This window comes from Pelodiscus sinensis, chromosome 1 (genome assembly GCF_049634645.1).
Source record: "Pelodiscus sinensis isolate JC-2024 chromosome 1, ASM4963464v1, whole genome shotgun sequence".
NCBI lineage: Eukaryota > Metazoa > Chordata > Testudines > Trionychidae > Pelodiscus > Pelodiscus sinensis.
In genome coordinates, this window is record NC_134711.1 from 101,423,505 (window position 1) to 101,445,271 (window position 21,767).

Sequence of the window (21,767 nt, forward strand, 5' to 3'; positions counted from 1 at the left end):
TACATCAGACTACTTAACCTTAACCCGGTGATTTATTTTGTGGGTGTTCTGTTGGTCTGAACATGCAGTACGTTTCCTTAATTTCAAGTTAAATCATCCAAACATTTCAGTACTCTTTCAAACCCAATCTCCTGTGGTTTTGTCCATCGTTAGCCTCTTGCAGCTTATACAGTAACTCTTTCATTGCATTGCATATGTATGTTTTCCATTGCAGGCCTTTTCAAACACCACTGCTTGAATGAATTGTTTTAAAGAGACTTACTGTATTTATAGGGAAGGGAGGAAACAGGGAAGGACACGAGGAAAATCTAGTAACTACATAGGGTCTTCCAAAAAGAAAAATGCTACCTATAATTTTAGGTCTAACTTTAATAGTCTTTTTATTCAGCTGGATTTCCAAGAACCGCTTAATATAAAAGTCAGCTCTTGTTTAACTGTTCAGCATAGTTCATGATGATGCATATTACAAAATGTCTCCTAATATATTTTGGGTTCTTACCTTGTCTTCAGTTTGCATTCTATTATGTGCAAGCAAAGGATGTTTTCCTGGTGTTTTGTGTGTTTTCTGATATTGACAGGTGCATGCTTCTATTCACTTGTAATCAATTTGCACAGACTTTTAAGGAGCATCTGCTAAGTTAGGTGAGTCTGTTGCAAGATAAAACACATCACCATTGCCTCTTTGGGTCACTGTTTCCTGAAAACGACTTTGCCCGATCTCAACCACATAGGAACTGCAGGTTTTCCATTAAACATTGCAATCTAAAAATGGCCAGCTGCATATTAAGAAAAATGTTCCAGAATCAAGACTCTCTATCCCACATGCCCTGCTGCCTGTGATAAAAAAAATTCCGTTTAATTTAGAACTGAGAAACAACTTGAGTTTCCTCCAGAAGCAGATTTAAGACTGTGTGATGCACAAAGCATGGATATTCTGCTCAACAAGCTGTCCGTATTAAGACAGGTGGCTACACTGGCAGGTGGTAGCTGAAATGTTGGTGTGGTCTTCCACAATACCTAAATCTGCTTTATTTAGGACTAACCCAGATGGGAGGAGACAGGCCTTGAATACTGTCTAGAAATTTCAGAAAGGTCTGTCTTCAGGCTAACCAGATGATGGGTATCTTGGGTCACCACTGACAAATGGGAATCCAAGAACAGTGATGTTCTTAAAATCATTGACATCTGGGAATAATCCCACAATGGAGGAAGCAGGCATAATTAGGGACTGGTAAATCATATGGGTGGTTTTAGAAAATTCATGACCGTATAAATGGCCAAGTATTGGATTTCACAATTTGCACAGAATGAATATAGCTAGCAAACTTTAGTCAATTTCATTTACTCCTACAGATGAGTTTTTTGTTTAAGACCTATCAACAATATTCTGTTTTCCGGCTAGGTGTCTTCCATTCACATGTGCACAACAGTTCATTCCTCTGTGCACAGCATAGTACGCTGAAGCAATATTTAAAAGATCTTTGTGTAGGGGCATTTCATGACTGCTGTGCCCACTATGAAATTGTGATTTACATAATACCATGATTCAGTTTTTCACTCTGTCAGCTTCCAAGCTTAAACACACTTTCCTAGATCACACAATGACTCAGAGGGACAGGCCACATCAGAAAACCAAAGATTCTTCACAAACCTATCTACTTCCTTCTTCATAATAGCTTCTGATCACATGCTGCAGCCTCAGCATGAAAAAACTGGTCACAGACATTGGAAAACTTGAACAAAACATTAGTATATACCAAACTTGATGAATCTGTGGAGATCATTTTATGTTTCCTGAGTAACTTGCTCAGGTTACGTCTAGACTGCATCCCTCTGTCGACAGAGATGTAGATTAGGCAAGTTGAAATTGCTAATGAAGCAGGGATTTAAATATTCCCCACTTCATTAGTATAAACATGGCTGCTGCTTTTTCAAAATGGAGTTTTTGGGGAAAAAAATGGCACTCTAGATGTGTATCTGTTGAAAATAAACCCTCTTTCAACAGATCCTGTAAACCTAATTTTTTGAGGAATACAGGATCTGTCAAAAAAAGGTTTATTTTCGACAGATCTGGGTCTAGACTGCCGTTTTCTAAAAAGCCTCAGTTTTGAAAAAAGTGGCGGCCATGTTTATGCTAACGAAGTGTGGGATATTTAAATCCCTGCTTCATTTGCAATTTCGATGTTCCTAATCTCTGACAGAGAGGTGTAGTCTAGAAACACCGTCAGTGGCCTCTACTTGAAGCCACACATCTCTGCAATTTTGTATTCATGTTCTGAAGACTGCACATAGACAAGTACACTGAACATTTTTTGGTAGATCCTCTTGCTTGGGGGTGGAGGGGAAGCCCTCCAGTGGGAATAAGCAAATTTCAGAAGGTTCAGAATCTTTCTGTGGCTTAAATATGTGGTGGTGGTGTTTTTAAGTACTCACCATATGAGACCTCTCTAAAACATCTTTCAAGTTCTTGGTCAATCCTTTCCAATCATGGAGCCCTTGCCAAACATCCAGCCAAATGTAGAAAGTTGTCTCAATTTAAGTATGTGTGAGTTTTAAAGATCTACTACTTCAGGACAGTTAGATTTCTAGATAAAGGTCAGTTCTCTAAGCTGTTTCATCCTACCAGGAAAAACAGAGCTTTCCCTTTGTGCACACAAGTAATTAAATAATGCGCTGACTTTCATCCTGTGCTAACCCAACATAGTGCTATGTAAAGGAGAGAAAAGGTGGATAAATCAAGTAACTGAATTTCTACAATCTCACTAGAACCAAGAATCTCATGGGTTTTGTTCCTCTCCCCTAGTTGTGGAATACATGTCATCCACCGGAGCTGGTGCGTCCAACTTTGGAGAAGACACTCAAGATTCTGCAGATGGATTATGTTGATCTCTATATTATTGAACTGCCAATGGCTTTCAAGGTAAAGAAAAAAGTAGCCCTAATGCTTATTACAGTATCTGCCTGTGCGAACAAAGTCCTCTGACTCTGGAAATTCTTCAAATGTACAGACCACTGTTCGTTTAAACAAGTGGTTCTTTCGTGGCAGGCTAATGCTTGGCATTCTTTGCATTGCATATTGGTCTTCATAGAAGAAGATAAAGCACAATGACATCAACTTCATTGCATGGAGAATCCTGGCCCAGTAGAACAAGCACAACTGCCAACCAGAATAAAATGGGTCTTCACTACTGGTGCTAGGAGAGGCTCCTTTAGCTGTGGTGTCAGAGGGGATATAGATGGCTTCATAAGCTGTTAAACTTCTTCAGGTCTACTTCAGTGATGGGCAACCTAGGCTAGTGAGTGGGCTGCTTAAGAGGCCATCCTTCATCTCAAGTGGGCCATAAGATGGTCGTAACTAAGATGGTCTCCTAGGACAGGGTAGTTTTGCTAATTGCACTTGACTACCATCGCAGCACTTTGAATGAAGAGGGAGCACATGGAAGGCTATTCTAGAACCAAACTCCGCTGGTTAGAAACCTTTTAATTTCCAATTTAAGTTCACTTATGGCTAGATGGGAAGATTAGCAGCAGTTAACTGACTCACAAGGCAAGTCTGAGTTAGTGGTAGAATTAGGGAATAAAACCACTCTCATTCCCAGCCTTTATTTCAACCACTTGACATCTCCATAGTATTTAAAGGCATTGTGGCAAACCATTTTCATAAAATCTTGCATATCTGCTCATTCGTACAGTCAACTAGACAGACTGCTTTGGGAGGACATACTTAACATCTAAACGTGGCTTCCCTGAGGCAGGAATTTAAACAGTCATGCCTTCGTTCCCTTATTCTAGGGATCACTGACATTTGGGGAACCTGTATCATCTCTTTCCAAGTGTTGCCAACTCTTGCAGTTTTATTACCAGTCTTACGCAATTTGGCACTTTTTCTTGAAGTTCCCAGTCTCTTCATGTTAATTAAACTATTGTGCGGGGTGTGGGTGGTATAGGGGTTTACATAAGGAAGTTACTAGCCCTCATGGCTTAAGAGAAGGTTGAAAACCAATGCAAGAACTCCCCAGAAGGCATGTATAAAAAACCAAAACGGAACGAAGCCATTCATCTTGTTTTGAGGGGGAGGCTGGCTCACTTTTAAATGCTCTGATTGGGCAATACTGCTTCCACTTAGAAAGCAATCTACCTGAAACTTTTGCTTCCTGAGAACTCTCAGAGCTCATGCCTGTCTTTGATGGGTGCATTCAAATACCAGTAGAAACCAACACATGGAACTCACTCAGTTAATTAGAGGCTCTGTGTTTCCCTCTCTCCTATGGAAATGGCATCCTGTTCCTTACACATAGTAATTGATCTCAGATGTTGAGAATTATATAAATAAAGCTCTAGTATGGAATCCTTTTAGGTGCATTTTAGAAAATATAGTTCCCACAATCTGGAATTTCCGTTTTCCTTTTACTTATGCTGCTTTCTTCCCATAGTTCATTTTCCCATATGGTGAAGGTCATTGTCCCACAAAATAAAGATATTGACAGCTGCTTTTAAATAAATCTACAGCTGATTCCCTGAGGCCTGCCTCAGTGCACTCTCATTTGCTATTACAATTGCAGTCCTGGAGCTCTGCTCATGCGCCCCTTTGAGGGGGAGGAGGATCCCTTTCTAATATAACATGCAGTGAAGTTGAAGTATGGAGCAATGTCCGGACCCAATCTGAGAAGCATCTCTTGGAACTGAAACAGTTGTTTCTGCAACACCCCCACCCCCCGCCCACAAGGTGGGATTAGTTGACCTAGCTTTCCAGCTCTCCCACCTGCCCCGGCTGTTGTTGGGCCTTTAAATTTGTGAATTAACGGTACTCTGCCAATTGGCACACCAATTTGTATATTTTGTATAGTAACATTTGTGCCAGCACGTTTGCCTCAAAGTGATATCAGGTTACCAGCAAAACAAAAACCTCTCATTTTGCCCCAGACGAAGGCTTGCTCTCTGAAGGAGATTTCCTTTATTGTAACCAAAACAATTAGCCTCTCATTAATATGTGAAAATAGTGAAGTGTGAAAGAAAATCCACAATCCTGCCTTTTGTGAAATTGTAAACTCCTTTTTTGTCTGGCTTTTGCAGTTCCAAATTATTTTTCAAATAGCCCTTTGAGAGGACATTTGTTCTGACAAATTTACTCTGGAACAGTTCTGAATATAACCAGAAAGTCTTGTAGTATCTCACCATAGCATCTGACTGCATCCCAAAAGAAAATAGACACCCATTGACTTATTTTGATGAACTTTTTGCCTTTTTCCCTGGATGCCTTAGGCAACGTCTAGACTACAAGCCTCTTTCGAAAGAGAGCATCTAGACTGCAACCACTTCTTTCGAGAAAGCAGATCACTTTTTCGGAAGAGAGCACCCAGGCAGTCTGGATGCTCTCTTTCTAAGAAGCCATGTTTGCATTCAAGAACACCTTTTTTCGAAAGAGCACTTTTGAAAAAAGGTGCTCTTCCTCATAAAATGAGGCTTACCGCAATAAAAAACAACAACGCCGTATTCTTTCGATTTACTTTCAAAAGAATGCAGCGGCAGTCTAGACGCAGGGGAAGATTTTTCAAAAAAGGCTACTTTTTTTTTTTAAAACCCTGTAGTCTAGACACATCCTAAGTGGCTAGAAGTGAAATAACCATTTCTCTCTTCCTTTGTTTTTGATTGCCAAGTCAGAGTGGGCTTGACACTTTGTTCTGAAGGCAGTGAGATCTACAGTCCCTCTTTCTTTTGACTGAGTGTATGGGGGGTGGGGAAGTCTATTTAAAATGACCAGTTGTAGGTGGTGAACAAGCATTTATTGTAGGAGGGGGAAAAAGGGGGACCCTCAGAATAAGAAGGGAGAGGGAGGGGAAAAAATTACCTGTCAGTCCCAGTGCTTATGAGGCTACCTAAGTGAGCTGGAAGTATCCCATACTAGCAGTGGGAAGTAGTCTCTAAAATCTAGTAACCAACATCGCTTAATTCTCTAAATTTGTTTGCCTCTTCCCATAAGCCTTGCCTCTATCTTGTCTGATTTCTAATCAGCCTGATCTTTTATCCAAGCACTTTATCTGGCATGTGGGTAGCTGTGAGATGGTCCTATCTGGATCAGTGATTAAAACGAATTTAGAAATGGGTACCATCTGCCTATTATGGGCTTTTTAGATGCTGGCATCTCAATTTCCCACAGCAGTTTCATTTAGATGATATGAAGGATGGGGGAATTAAACGCTGTGGAAATTCACAGGAGGACTCTCTCTGGATCGTGTGTTTTTTGAACCTATCCCTCTGCTGTCTAAAATATGAATAGTCAGAGTAAAGGAATTTGGAGGTAGTGGCCTTAGCTAAACATTCCCTTTCTATTTAATGAGAGTTGGCTCTAAAGCCGTCCTCTTGAATCCAAACCAGCCCATGAACTCTGGGTTGACTAGAAATCCATACCGGCGTTGCAATGACCCTTACCTCTTTTATAATGATCCATATAGAACACACTGAAATTTGAAGTAGTATGTTACAGAATCTTGAAATGTTTGGGCTAGGATCCCATTTTCATAAAAAACTCCAAACTCCTCTCTACTCTTCTCTCACTTTTTCATGCAATTTGAGAGGGAGGAAACAACCTAACTGCTGTCTTACTTTTTCCTGCCCACGCAAAGTTCTTCCAAGAAAGCATAGTGGTAATAATAACAGGCCAGTCTCCTGAGATTTGCTTTAAGGAATATTCTCATTTTTTGGTGTGTGAAACATAGACTTAATTCCACCTCATACTCTCCTCTCTGACACATGAGAGTGTCTGGTTGTAGGGTTCATTTTCATCTTTAAATGCTTTGTAGCTGCATATGTTGAATGTGGAGGTGCCAGACATCAAGCACATGAGTCACAGCTGCATGTTCCTGAGGAATTGCGCACTTTTTTTTAAACTGTGGCTGTCTGAAGTCAGATCACATGCCGCAAAAGGCATTTATGAAAATCAAGTAAAATTAATATCAGATTATTGATTGGCATTTTAAAATGTGTTGCCTGTAGTAGCAACAAATTGACCAGCACATAAGGAAAAGTGGTGTATTTATGGATCAGGCCTAAGAATACTTGCAACCATTCTTAAAGCTCTCTCTAAGGTATCAAGGGAGATGGGGAAAACATGAGGCATGATCCTGAGAGATCCTTGGTACATCTTGGCAGGTGTCACATACATACAACTCTCAATCATATCCCTGGCAGTTGGTCACTTGATAGCAGGGGTGGGCAAAGAGAGCCTCCATGGGCCAAATCTGGCCCGCCAAAGCAGGTTGATCTGGCCCATGGCTGCCCTGTCACTCTCCTGCCCCCAGGCCAATCAAGACCTGGGGCCGGGGGATCACACACAGTCTCCTCCCCCCTGCCAGAGGTGTGCGGTGCCTAGAGTGAACCATCAGCTGTTCAGAACAGCTGGTTCTCTCTTTAGGCAGTGGAGGCAAAGACTTCATGCTCTTCCCCTGCCCACAGACCAATCAGTCTGTGGGTGGGGGAGCACAGATGTGTCCAGGCCCCACCCCTTATACCAGAGACTCCACCCCTTCCAGGGTGGCCAAGAACCCCCTTCTAAAATTATTGCCCACCCCTGCTTGAGAGTGTAACTTTCATTGTTCTTCAGTGTTCCTAAATAGTAAATTGCACAAGCAAGCAGCCTTTGAGGGGAATTTGACTCTTGCAGTAGTCTAGCCAGGGGGAAATGTTTGGCTGCCATGACAGAATATCTGGGAAATTAGGGGATTAATCTCTTGAATGCCATATCCAGGGGCAGATATAGGGCAGGGCGAACGGGGCATGCGCCGCGGAATTATGCTGCCCAGGGCCCCGCAAAATGGTCATCTGCCCCTGGCCATATCCTTTGCAACCTTGAGGCATAACTCAAAATGGGACTTTTTAGTGCATAGGCATACAGAGAGTATATTTCAGGAAGACCATTAAGGACTATAGCATTAAAGTGCTGGTAGGTGAAGGGAAGATGTGGCAAACCCAACATGAATAACCTTTTGAACTTTCAGGAGGTAGCTGAGTTAGTCTGAACAGGATAAACTTTAACAACAAATGGTCTTGTAGCACTTCATAGACTAACAAAACATGTAGATGGTATCATGAGCTTTCATGGGCGCAGCCCATTTCTTCAGATGACTGGAGAGAAGTGGGCTGTGCCCACGAAAGCTCACAATACCATCTATACGTTTTGTTAGTCTATAAAGTGCTACAAGACCATTTGTTGTGTTTTACCTTTTGAACTTTGTATGTTCAGAAAGACCCTAATATTTTGTCCACTGCTAAATGTAGTGTGTGTGTGTGTGTGTGTGTGTAAAGCCTCTGTTCTGAGTAGTGAAAGCCAAAAACTATGACTTTGTTCTTTCAGCCTGGAGATGCAATCTACCCTAGAGATGAAAATGGAAAATTCCTCTACCATGAGACAAATTTGTGTGCCACTTGGGAGGTATGTAGTTGTCACATACCTATGCACTCTGAGGAACCTCAACAAGGCATAGCAGGGAAACTTGTGCATCCACTGACCATGCTACTGATTCCACGGATAAGCATGACTTCCGTGTGCTAGAGTGTCTCATTCCACTAGCATTAAACTGACACTCTGGGTACATCTATGCAGTCAATGAATGTGTGACTAGAACAGACAGGTGTTCCCGTGCAAGCTTTAATCTAGCTCAGTAGGCAATAGAAGTGAAGATATGTCATCTTGGGCTAGCAGCCTAGTACAAGCCTATTGAGGACTGTGGGTGGCTGTCTTGAGTTAACTCATGCCAACATATTTAAAAGGCTGTTACAAGGAGGGAGAAAAATTGTTCCCCTTAACCTCTGAGGATAGGACAAGAAGCAATGGGCTTAAATTGCAGCAAAGGAGGTTTAGGTTGGACATTAGGAAAAACTTCCTAACTGTTAGGGTGGTTAAACACTGGAATCAATTGCCCAGGGTGGCTGTGGAATTCCCATCTCTGGAGATATTTAAGAGCAGGTTAGATAGACATCTATCAGGGATGGGCTAGATGAGAATGGGCAAAATAATGTTGGGCCACAGCCCAGTGAGAGCCTTAGGCAGGCTCCCTGACTTCTGTGTCCCACATGCCACTCAAAGCAGCTGACTACCAGAGCCATGTGTTCTCTGTGTGCTGTTCACGGGGGGAGAGGGAGCCTCCGCATGCTGCCTCGACCACCAGCACAATCTCATAGCTTCCATTGGCTGGAAACTAATAGGAGCCCACACCACCAGCCCTTGACACCTTTCTTCCCACCCTTCCCCCCACACACACCCTCCGAAGCCCAGAGAAGGTCTGGGGCAACCCCACTGTGCCCCAAGTCCTGCCTTTTCCCTCTCCACTGAGCCATGTGGTCCAGGGGACTAGTGGGGCTGGGGGCCAGCTCTGGTAATAGGGGTTCCCTCTTCCTCCCCCTTCCCCCCAACCGCTGCATTCACCAGCATTGGTGGGGGAAGCAGAGCAACGGCCTCAGCTTGTTGCACTTCTCCAGTTGCATCGCTTGCTTCCCAGGGATGAGTACGGGGTAGTCCTGCCCCTTCTCCAAGGAGTGTAGATAGCTGTGGCCATTGCTCCACTTGTCCCAATGCTGCTGGTAAATTGGGGGGAGGGGAGCCAGACCCCTGCTGTGGGCACCTGACTCCTCTCCCCATGATTCCTCTTGCCATCTGCTGTCTGGCCCCTTCTGCCCATGGCGTTTGGGGCGTGTGACTATCCATATTGCCACACAACTTTTGTAAGAGGAAATTCAATGCCCTGCTGTGGCTTAGCACGCAGTGTTGTGGGTCAAAAATTGGACACACTGACAAAATTCTGACGGGTGGGAGGTGGGGGGGGGGGGAGGGTGCTCCTGGGACAGGAATGAAGTAGTGCTTTCAGAAACAGCACTGTGCAGAACTTCCCGAGCAGCTGCTTGTAGTACACCAAGCACTAACCAGTGCTGTCAGGTCCTCAGAATCACACATCGCATTCACTTAAACATGAAAAGAGACATCTGTCCCTGTCGCTTGTTTTCCTCAGTCTGTTTCTTATTGTGAGGCTCTAGCATAACATGACTGCTTCAGTAACAATAGGCAGGAAAAACCCAGCTGCTGCTGCTGAGAAGGGGGTCATTGCTGCCCATAAATATTAGGATCAGTCTACACACAGCTGCCTCACACCTCCCCCGAGTAATTTAATTGTTTCAGCGTGGCTTCAGCAGCCAGTACTGTGGTTATTCTTGTTGCCTCACCATTGAATGATGAAAATCATATGGCAAGACGAGGCCAGCCAGAGGCCATAAAACAAATGGAGGCCCTTGCTTCCCTAATTCCCCAATTCATTTAAATCAGAAAAGAATAATAAAACTGACAAGCAGGACCATTCAGAACCCAGATGTTGGAGACAAATAGAGTCTCCTGTAACTCTGCACCCTGAACAGCCACTGGATTTGTTGGAGAGGTTTGGGTGTGTGAGGGAAAAGAGAAGACTTTCTGTAAGCAAAGATACTCTTCTCCTGGTAGTGAAGCAGAGCACAAATTAAAGGCGAATATCCAAGTATGCCTACTGAAGGATTTATTACAGGTTTACCTTGTTCTTACTCCTTAACTACATGGCCGTATTTGCATTTCAAACAAATCCTGTGTTCCCCACAGCCCTGTCTTCTCCTCTTGCTACTTCATTTTGCAATGAAGCCTTAATGCTGGTTTTTCTGATGGGCATCTGACACCAAGATAGTGCCATGAAATCACATAGGTATGACTTACCTGTCAAGTTTGTCAGGAGGAGATCCTGGACTAACACCGACACAGCTGAAATAATACTTGGACTAATTTAGAAAGTGACAAGGAAGAGAGTGCATTTCTTGTTCGGATGTTGTCTCCTTTTCCCCATCCCAAAAGTTGAAGCAGTGTGACAGTCCCTCTAAAGTTTGAAATAAAACTCTCTGGAAGTGAACATGTGAAATGTCTAAGTGCTATACCTCAAATGTCCCTTCTGATTTTCTCTGGTTCCTGGGATGGTTCAGCCCTGCTATGCAATAACATTGAGAGGTGAGGTGCCTTGGTTTGGTCTTCTGAAAAGCCGGGATTGTACGAGAATTGAATTTAGAATAGGAAACTAGTATCTATCACCTCTGTGATGGAGTGCTAACCCTCCAAAGCGTTTCCTGGAAGCCATGCACTCTATTCAGGACTCTGTCTAGGGAGCTAGGAGTATTTCACCTAATAATGCTGACCTTTCAGTTTCTCTGGAGGCTTTCCATCCAAGTTTTCTTCCTGATGCTCCCTGTTCTTCTCTTTGCAGGCTTTGGAAGCATGTAAAGACGCTGGCTTGACAAAATCCATTGGAGTCTCCAACTTCAACCGGAGGCAGCTGGAAATGATTTTGAACAAGCCAGGGCTGAAGCACAAACCGGTCAGCAATCAGGTATGGTTCCAAGCAGTACTCTACCTGCAATGGGCACTGTGGTACAGTGCTCAGAGGGAATACAAATATTCTGCATATGAGGAGTTGTGTGCATATACCTATGATCTGCTGCAGGTAGTAAGCTACCCTCTGTACTGCCAAATTACACTCACTCTTATACACAAAATAAACATCCAAAGAGGCTGGGAACATCCATTTCCTTCCAGATCCCTCTCCAGTGCTTGAAAACCAGAGTCTGTCCCATGCTATATGAGTTTTAGGTGCCATGGGAATACTTCTAATCAAGAGAGGCATGGCTAAATCTTCAGGTCTCAGTTCCTTGACCCACGAAGGTTCCTAACAGCCTGAGACATACATGCCTCTATCAGAGGCTAACCAACCATCTGTGAAGCATCATTTAAAACAATTAAAATCCCAACCCTATAACATATGGGACATTGAGGTATTCTAAGCTTTCTGGGTCTGCTAGGAGTGATCTTTTAAGAAACTGCAACAAGCCAAAGAATTTCTAAGGCATTCTTGATTATCTCCTTTCCACAGATCATTGTATGAAGGTACAAGACCAAAAACTAACTTAGCAATAAAGACCATGCTATAAGCTGAAGTTTAATTTGCCACTAATGTCCATGGTGAAGCCTAAGTAAAACCATGAAAACAGGGCCCCTAATCATTTATTTCAGCGTGGCTTTTCTGGATGCAAGCCAGTAGCACAGGGGTGGACAATAATTTTTGATGAGGTGCGGGCCCCTCCAAGATTTTGGTAAGTGGTCAAGAGCCGCACTTTTCTGTGGCAGAGGTGCAGGGCATGGATAGAGGCTGAGTACAGAAGGGGGCTTAGAGTAGGAGATTGGGATGCAGGAGAGGTCTGAAAGAAGTTGTGACCTGGGGCAGGGGATTGGGGTGTAGGCTCCAGGAGGGGGTATGGGTGAAGGAGAGGATTCTGACCTGGGGGAATGGTTCAGAAGGGAGTTCAGAAGGGTTGGGTTAGACTTGGGACAAGGGATTGGGATGAAGCAGGGAGTGCAGGGTCAGGGCTGGGGGCTGGGTGCAAGAGAGGATTCAAGTCTGGGGGAGGAGTGTGGGAGGAGGTGTAGGGTTTGAGAGGGAGTTGTGACCTGGGGGAGAGGGGAGTACAAGTGCAGAGAGTTTGGGTGGTGACCTGGGGCAGGCAGTTGGGGTGCAGGAGGGATGCCAGATGCAGGCTCTGGTTGGGAGGTGCTTACCTAGGTGGCTCTGCTCAGGAGCCCAACAGGACCCCCATGCAGCCTCCCATTTTCTGCAGCCCCATGCCACTTAAAGTGGCCAGCTGCTGGGGCCATGTGTGCCTCTATGCCATGCACAGCTAATGAGTTGCAATAATTGTGCTCTGGGAGGGGGCAGCACACAAAGTACCCCCCCCCCCCACACACACACACACAAGGGGCATCTGGTACGTAGAGGCATATGACAGCAGCCAGGCTTTGGAAGGCAAGGAGCCTACTTGAGGGTCCCAGCAGGCCAAATTTTGTGCCCCTCCCCGCCCTGCATCCACATCTGGTGGTGGCTAGGGTGGCTTTTGATCTGATGTTGAGTAGAGACATTGTTAGAGATTTCCAGTGACAGCTGTCGTGACTGATGCTAAGAGTTGTCCTCCTTGGCAGCATCCGAAGAGAGGCCAAAGATTGCATGGGAAAGAGAGGAAACTGTCCTCTCACCATTAGAGGGCCACCAGCAAGGCAGCGTTGGGGGGAGTCTGGCACTGTCTTTGTAGCTATTCTTAGGTTACATGGGAGTTTCTTTGTCTCAAGGGCTGTCCCTTTTATTTTTTTGCCAGCACCAAAGTTCAAGTTAAAAACAAGGGTACAAACTCCAAAGAGCATAACTGTTTCTGGCTGGATTGTCTGACTCTTAAGACTGGGACTTTTCAGCTTAGAAAAGAGGAGACTAAGGGGCTAGGAGAGAGGTCTATAAAATGATGGCTGGTGTAGAGAAAGTAGATAACTTTTCCTTATTTACTTGTTCTGTAACATAAGAATTAGGGGTCACCAAATGTAATTAATAGGGAGCAGGTTTAAAACAAAAGGAAGCACTTCACACACTGCACAGTCAACCTGTGGAACTTCTTGCCAGAGAATGTTGTGAAAGACAGGTCTGTAACAGGGTTCCCTCCCCTCTCCCCTTCCCCCCCCCCCCCCCAAAAAAGGCCACCTAGATAAATTCATGGAGGTTAGGTTCATCAATGCCATTAGCCAGGATGGGTAGGAATGGTGTCCCTAGACTCTGCTTGCCAGAAGCTGGGAATGGATGATAGGGGAGGGATCACTTGCTGATTACCTGTTCTGTTCATTCCCTCTGGGGCACCTGTCATTGGCCACTGTCAGACAGGATAGTGGGCTAGATGGGTCTTTGGTCCAACCCAGTATGGCTGTTCTTATATTCTTACCTCTGCCAAGATTATTAGGTCCAGAGAGTGTAGCATTGCTTGTTTATCATAGCCTTCTTCCATGCAATTCTAAAGGGTTTGCATTAACTTCCGGAACTTATAAATGCAAACTACTTGTATAGCTCGGGAATAAACCTCTGAGAAGTTAGGCACGTAGCCAAAAAACTCACTATATGGGTGAAGACACATGGTGGCCTCAGTTGAAATGGTAGAGGTTAGGAGAAGCCATACCAACAATGCCACTGGTTTTTTTGCTTTTATGTTTTATTTTATTCCCTTCAATTTTCTGTTGATGGTTAAGCAGTCATCCAGCTTTCATAAGGCAAACAGAGAGCCATTCTTTTGGATGCAAGAAGAGACAAATGGCTACCTGATATTTGTAAAATGCTCCTGCCTCCTGGCATAGATCTCTCTCAAAAGACCAGAGTCATAGCTATTCAAGTGACTATATATACCTGTTAGGCAAACATCAATAGCTACTTGTATACTTCCAGTCTCTCGTCCATATCTTATTTGCTATCTGTCCTTTGGGGAGGAGGCAAATTTCCCCATGTAATTACAATAACATTATTGCAAAGTGTTAAACTGTCTGAATTGTATCCCAAAAAGGAGGCCCACATTCCAAGTCTTCGACTTTTGTGAATGTATCAAACTTTTTCTCTTGCATGGACCTGCTCAACATCTGTTGTCATTGGAGCTGGATGAAATTTTCTATGTGACACCTCTTAAGCTGAAAAATGCAGATTTGAGTCAACCATAGATTAGAATTCATGTTGAATATGCAAAATTGTTTTGATTAAACCTAAACATTCCAAAAATCTAAGCCTGATTTTTGGCACTTCTGAAATATCCCCAAATAAAAACTACTTTTCATTTTAAAAAAGCACTTTAGCTTTTTTAAATCTAAATGCTCAAAAAATGTGTGGTGTTCCAGGTTAACTTATAAATGAATCAAAAATTCAAAAGTCTTTTTTATTGATCCGTAACACTTCTTTTGATATGGACAGTAACGTGAAAAATCAGTTATTTCCACAGCTCTTCTTTTGGGACGGTCAGGATGGACCCTACCACCACCAGCCTGACCAGGGTTTGAATGATAAACACAGGAGATGAGATCCCCTTTCCTTAAACCATTTTCCTCTATAGCCTCTAATTCATCTGAGATTATGACTTGGTCAAATATATTGAATAATTTCTTGACATCTTTCTGATTTGTCTTTTTTTATTTTAATTCAATTGCTTCTTCTGTTTCACTCATGTAGGTTGAATGCCACCCATATTTCACTCAGCCCAAGCTCTTCGAATTTTGTAGACAACATGATATTGTCATTGTTGGGTACAGCCCACTAGGAACCTCAAGGGATGAAAGATGGTAAGTTTTCACACTAGCCTTGTTGTGGGGTGAACTCTGCTGCTAGATGGTTGCAAATCTCTCCACGGGGATCTAACAACAAGTAATATAATGGCTTCTCCGAAATCCTTGCTGTTCTCCAGTGAGGCAAGTATGACTGTTTGGAGCTGGGCATCTCTCTGAAGAATGTTATCAAAGTTCTTAATTTGGGTCTTGGGTAAATCTACTCCAGCAACATTTTACAAGCTGTATAACTTTTCTGACTTGGGAATTCAAAGTGTAATTCCCAGTGTTCCTCAGGCCAGCAGGCTATACACTGGGATATGTCTACATTGCAACTGGGAATGATACTTGCCCAGGTAAACAGACTTGTTAGTGCACAAAAATTAGTGGTGTGGACATTCCAGCTCAGGCTCCAGCTTTGGCTCCAGACCACTCAGCCCCCTGAGTATGAGCTCTTGTGGCTTGCCTGAGTACCCACCAGTGCCACAACATCTATGCCACTATTTTTAGTGCATTGGCACAAGTCTCTTGACGTATCCTAAGGAGACTTGCTCCCAGTACAGTGTGGACATTGGCAACACTGTAGTCTGACCCTCTGAAGTGATCCCCTTGCCTTGCTCTGTCAATAAGGAAAGCCAGCGAGTGAGCCCCATAGGGAATCCCCTTGACCAGAAGAGAGGCAGTTGTTGTATAGAATTCTGAGGCTGAAATGAGGAGCTGTACGGTGGGGAAACACTCCAAGGCAGCCAACAAGCTTGCTGGGCCCCTTGACAAAATAGAAGGGCCTGGCTCCTTGTCTAGGGAAGGAGCAGAGCCTTGGGGAGGGGCAGGGAACTAGCCTCCCCCAACCAGCCCTTCAGCACTGCCTGGATCATACCACTCAAGGCTGTGGCCTGGGGTTTTAGGCCCTGGGGCAGCTGCCTCCTTTGACCACCCTTTGGCAGCCCTGTGAACCCACAGTCATTTAGGGCACCAACCAGATCAGAAGACCTACCCAGTGGAAACCAAATGGAACTTCTCCTAGAAGTCCTAAAGAATCTCTCTCCCAGCCTCAGCTACATTCCATTTCTCCTTTTCTCTGCACAATTGATTCCACAGTGACTCGATTTGGGCTGTGAGATATCTGACTCGGAAGCGAAGATTGTGATTATCAGGAAACAAAAGTACAATACCAGCCCTCCCATGGGTTAGAGTATGCCTGTATGGTTTGAACCTGATCAGAGGTTTGAGGTGGATAACTTATTAGATCAACATAGAGTACTAGGCCTGGAAGGGACCTCGAGAGGTTGAATCTAGTCCTCTGTCCTCATGGTAGGATCCAGTATTGTCTAGACCATCCCTGATAGACATTTATCTAACCTACTCTTAGATATCTCCAGAGATGGAGATTCCACAACCTCCCTGGGCAACTTATTCCAGAGTTTAACCACCCTGACAATTAGGAACTTTTTCCTAATGTCCAACCTAAACCTCCCTTGCTGCATTTTGAGCCCATTGCTTCTTCTATCCTCAGAGGCCAAGGAGAACAATTTTTCTCCTTCCTTGTGACACCCTTTTAGATACAGGCAGTCCCCAAGTTATGCAGTTACGAACGGGGATTTTCTCCTCCGGGGCGAGAAAAGCTGCTCCCCGTCTCCCTGGTCTGCTGGCTCCCCCAGCAGACCAGGGAGACGGGGAGCAAAGCGGCGGAGGACCCGGGGCCGGACCCACGGCGCTTCCAGCTGATCCAGCTCAGCTGATCCAGCTGGAAGCGCCGCGGGTCCGGCCCGGGTCCTCCGCGGCTTTGCTCAGCGTCTCCCTGGTCTGCTGGGGGGGGGGACGCAGCTAGTGCCCCCCGCCCAGCAGACCAGGGAGACGTGGCACAAAGCCCGGGGCCTGTGGTAGAGCAGGTGGGGCGCTGCCGGTTGGTCCCGCAGCACCGCTCCTTGGCGCTACTGGACCAACCCGGCAGCACCCCAACTGCTCTGCCCCAGGAGTCCTGATTCAGCCGCTGCTGATCAGTTTCAGCAGCGGCTGAATCAGGATGCCTGGGGCAGAGCAGCTGGGGTGCTGCTGGGTTGGTCCTGTAGCGCCGAGGAGTGGCCGCGCTACTGGACCAACCCAGCAGCACCCCAGCTGCTCTGCCCCAGGCGTCCCCAAGTGAGCCGCTGCTGAAACTGACCAGCGGCTGACTACAGGAAGTTCCAACTTACATACAGATTCAACTTAAGAACAAACCTACAGTCCCTATCTTGTACGTAACCCGGGGACTGCCTGTACTGAAAATCACTATCATGTCCCCTCTCAATCTTCTCTTTTCCAAGCTAAACAAGCCCAGTTCTTTCAGTCTTCCTTCATAGGTCATGTTCTCTAGACCTTTAATCATTCTTGTTGCTCTTCTCTGGACCTTCTCCAATTTCTCCACATCTTTCCTGAAATGTAGTGCCCAGAACTGGACACAATACTCCAACTGAGGACTAATCAGCACAGAGTAGAGCGGAAGAATGACTTCTTGTGTCTTGCTAACACACCTGTTAATGCATCCTAGAATCATGGTGTTTTTTTTTTTTTTTTTTTTTTTTTTTTTTTGCAACAGCATCACATTGTTGACTCCTATTTAGCTTGTGGTCCACTATAACCCCTAGATTCCTTTCTGCTGTTTTCCTTCCTAGATAGTTGCTTCCCATTCTGTATGTGTGGAACTGATTGTTCCTTCCTAAGTGGAATACTTTGCATTTGTCCTTATTAAACTTCATCCTGTTTACCTCAGACCATTTCTCCAATTTGTCCAGATCATTTTGAATTATGAACCTATCCTCCAGATTAGTCGCAACCTCTCCCAGCTTGGTATCATCTGCAAACTTAATAAGCGTACTTTCTATGCCAATATCTAAATCGTTGATGAAGATATTGAAGGAAGCCGGTCCCAAAACAGACCCCTGCGGAACCTCACTTGTTATACCTTTCCAGCAGGATTGTGAATCACTAATAACTACTCTGAGTACGGTTATCCAGCCAGTTATGCACCCACCTTATAGTAGCCCCATCTAAGTTGTATTTTCCTAGTTTATTGATAAGAATAGCATGCAAGACTATGCCTTACTAAAATCTAGGTATACCACATTCACTGCTTCTCCCTTTCCATAAGACTCGTTATCCTATCAAAGAAAGCTATCAGATTGGCTTGACATGATTTGTTCTTTATAAATCCATGCTGGCTGTTCCCTATCACCTTATTATTTTCTAGGTGTTTGCAGATGATTTCCTTAATTACTTGTTCCATTATCTTTCCTGGCACAGAAATTAAACTGACTGGGTTGTTCTTATTTCCCTTTTTATAGATGGACATTATATTTGCCCTTTTTCAGTCTTCTGGAATCAGTCCTGTCTTCCATGATTTTCCAAAGATGATCGCTAAAGCTCAGATATCTTCTCTATCAGCTCCTTGAAATGCATCCTAGAATACTCATCAGGCCCTGGTGACGTGCAGACATCTCACTTTTCTAAGTGACTTTTAACTTGTTCTTTATTTTATTATCCTCTAAACCAGTGGTCCCCAACATTTAGAGGCTCCCGGGCACCCGAGGGGTGGGGCCACTCACGTGCCGGGCGCCCGAGGGGCGGGGCCCATGCATCCGGGGGCACGCCATGGGACTGGGATGCCTTTGCACCCGGCACCGGCATGTGCCCCAGGGCCGGGGTTGGGGCTGCCCAAGCGCCTTGCGCCTGGGGCCGAGGCTGCCCAAGTGCTTTGTGCCGTGGGCCCGGGGCCGGCGCTGCCGCCCGACTAGGGCCGGCACCGGCGCTGCTTGAGCGCCGTGCGCCCGCATGTGCTCCGGGGTTGGCTGCCCGAGCGCCGCATGCCCAGTGCCAGTGCGTGTCGCGCCCCTGAGGCCGGCACCTCCCGTGCGCCGTGCGCCGGGGGCGGGCGGGCCTAGGTTGTCGGCGGGCGCGCACAAATGCCCCGGCGGGCGCTACGCGCCCACGGGCACTGCGTTGGGGACCACTGCTCTAAACCTACCTCCTTCCCACTAGCATTCACACTGTTAGGCATTCCTTCATCAGACTTCTCGGTGAAGACGAAAACAAAAGTCATTAAGTATCTCTGTCATTTTCAAATTTCCTGTTACTGTTTCTCTCTCCTCACTGAGCAGTGGGCTTACCCTGTTCTTGGTCTTTCTCTTACTTCTAATATATTTATAGAATGTCATTTTGTTTTGTTTTATGCCTTTAGCTAGTTTGAGATCATTTTGTGCCTTTGCCTTTCTAATCTTGCCCTTGCATTTCTGTATTGTTTGCCTATATTCATCCTTTGTAATTTGTCCTTTCCATTTTTTTATGACTCCTTTTTTATTTTTAGATTATGTAAGATCATCTGGTTAAGCCAAGGCGGCCTTTTCCCATATTTTCTATCTTTCCGACGCAGTGGAATAGCTTGCTTTTAGCCCCTTAATAATGTCCCTTTGAACTGCCAACTCTCTTCAGTTGTTTTTCCCCCTCAGTCTTGCTTCCCATGGAACCTTACCTACCAGCTCTCTGAGCTTACCAAAATCTGCCTTCCTGAAATCCATTGTCTCTAGTTTGCTGTTCTCCCTTCTACCATTCCTTAGAATCATGAACTCTGATTTCATGATCACTTTCACCCAAGCTGCCTTACATTTTCAAATTCTCAACCAGTTCTTCCCTATTCGTTAAAATCAAATCTAGAACCGCTTTTCTCCCCCCCCCCCAGTAGCTTTTTCAATCTTCTGAAATAAAAAGTTGTCTTCAATGCAATCCAAGAATTTACTGGATAGTCTGTGCCCCGCTGTGTTAGTTTCCCAACATGTATCTGGATTGTTCAAGTCCCCCATCGCCACCAAATCCTGTGCTTTGGATGATTTTGTTGTTTAGATTATCAAGTCCATCCCTTTGCCCAGGTAGGACTGATACCCATGGTACACTCTCTCTAGAGTCCTGTCCTGTTTACTTTGAAAAGAAGTTCTGAATGATGTTGCTCCTGGGGGAGACAAACTGCCTTCCAAACCTTATTGCTTGATTTACTGTTTGCCTCAAGTGCTATTGTAATGTATTAGGCAATCAAATACTTCCCAATACTTTCCATGTTGAAACAGTTGAGTGCTGGCGCTCAGTCTGTAAACTGCACTCTGAGAATGAGCAGATGAAATTTTGCATGTTGTTACTTGTCACGGGATGGCACTCATCCCCACAGGGCCTCCCACTGGTCACTCCAGAAATCAGCTTTCCTGCTAAAGACTGCCCTCTGCTGGTCAGTGTCCCAGCCTCTGGTGCAGGTCTTCTCCTGGTTCAGCTTCATGTCCCTTCCTGGTCATGGTGCCCTTCCCTCCTCCGACTGTCTAGGTCAGTGCCTCTGCACTCTGGGGTCCCTACTTCCAGGGAACCCCCCATTCCTCTATACCCACCTTGCCTCTTTGACCTGCTGCCAGCCATCCTCACAAACTGCTGTCTGAAATGGCCACTCATCATTGGCAAGGGGAGCGTACCTGCTGCCTTTTCCTATCACAGCCTTAGTACGCTCAGACCCTGCAGGCTAGGGGTGAGGTCGGGCGTGCGTGCATGCGTGGTTTTTTTTTTTTTTTCTCCTGCCTTCCAGGAGCCCTTATTTTTACAGCCCCAGCTGGGCCATAATTGGTTGCATCTGCCTCAGCTGCGGGCTGGGTTTTAATCTTTAATGGGCCAATGCCAAGCAGTTGTCCACAAATTTTACTGATGGACAGAAGCTGTGGGAAACCATGCAAAAGTGGTAACTGATGCAAGAACTAATCTTCATTTCATAATTGCCCAAATTGGTTTTTGCTTTGGATTTCAGCTCTCTGCAGTCTCATTAAGTACTCCAGAATCATAATAGGTTTAAAACAAACAAAAGGAAGCACTTGTTCACACAACACACAGTCAATCTGCGGAACTCCTTTCCAGAGGATGTTGTAAAGGCAAGGACTTTTACCAGTTCAAAAAAAGAGCTAGATAAATTCATGGAAGTTAGGTCCATTAATGGACCTATTAGCCAGGATGAGTAGGAACGGTGTCCCTAGACTCTGTTTGTCAGAAGCTGGCAATAGGTGACAGGAATGGCATCACTTGATTACCTGTTCTGTTCATTCTCCCTGGGGACACCTACCATTGGCCATGTTGGAAGATGTCTGACCTAGTATGACTGTTCTTGTGATAATAACCCCACTTTTTTTTTTAATTCAAGGGTAAATGTGTCTTCCCCTCCTTTACTGAAGGACCCTGTCCTGAATGCCATTGCAGAAAAATATAACAAGACGGCAGCACAGATCACTCTGCGTTTCAGCATCCAACGAGGGATAGTGGTCATTCCCAAGAGCTTCAATCCACAGCGGATCAAAGAAAACTTCCAAGTAAATTATAGATTAGTCTCTACTTCACTGATACCTGCTGATCCTGTTTAGGATGTCTCCCCCTTCTCTTCTGAAGCAAACAGGAAATTCAGCAACCTCATAAACCTTTTCTGTGTTGACTTACTCACCCTCATTTCTATCATCCAGTGATGGCATAATAGAGGGGAAGCTAGTATGGACAGGATATGGATGGGAGTCTTCATCAGTGTCATCTAGACTTATTCCAAATAGGCTAAAACTCC

At 44.9% G+C, this 21,767-nt stretch overlaps 1 protein-coding gene across 1 annotated transcript in view; it reads left to right on the plus strand.

The window, feature by feature from the left end:
* The window catches only part of AKR1D1 (aldo-keto reductase family 1 member D1), a 45,260-nt gene that overhangs the window by 17,295 nt on the left and 6,198 nt on the right, over positions 1 to 21,767 (plus strand). The window contains exons 3-7 of the mRNA XM_075939569.1: positions 2,804 to 2,920; positions 8,351 to 8,428; positions 11,265 to 11,387; positions 15,072 to 15,181; positions 21,360 to 21,525. Coding sequence (XP_075795684.1) covers positions 2,804 to 2,920; positions 8,351 to 8,428; positions 11,265 to 11,387; positions 15,072 to 15,181; positions 21,360 to 21,525 — 594 coding nt within the window. The remainder of the gene's footprint in view (positions 1 to 2,803; positions 2,921 to 8,350; positions 8,429 to 11,264; positions 11,388 to 15,071; positions 15,182 to 21,359; positions 21,526 to 21,767) is intronic.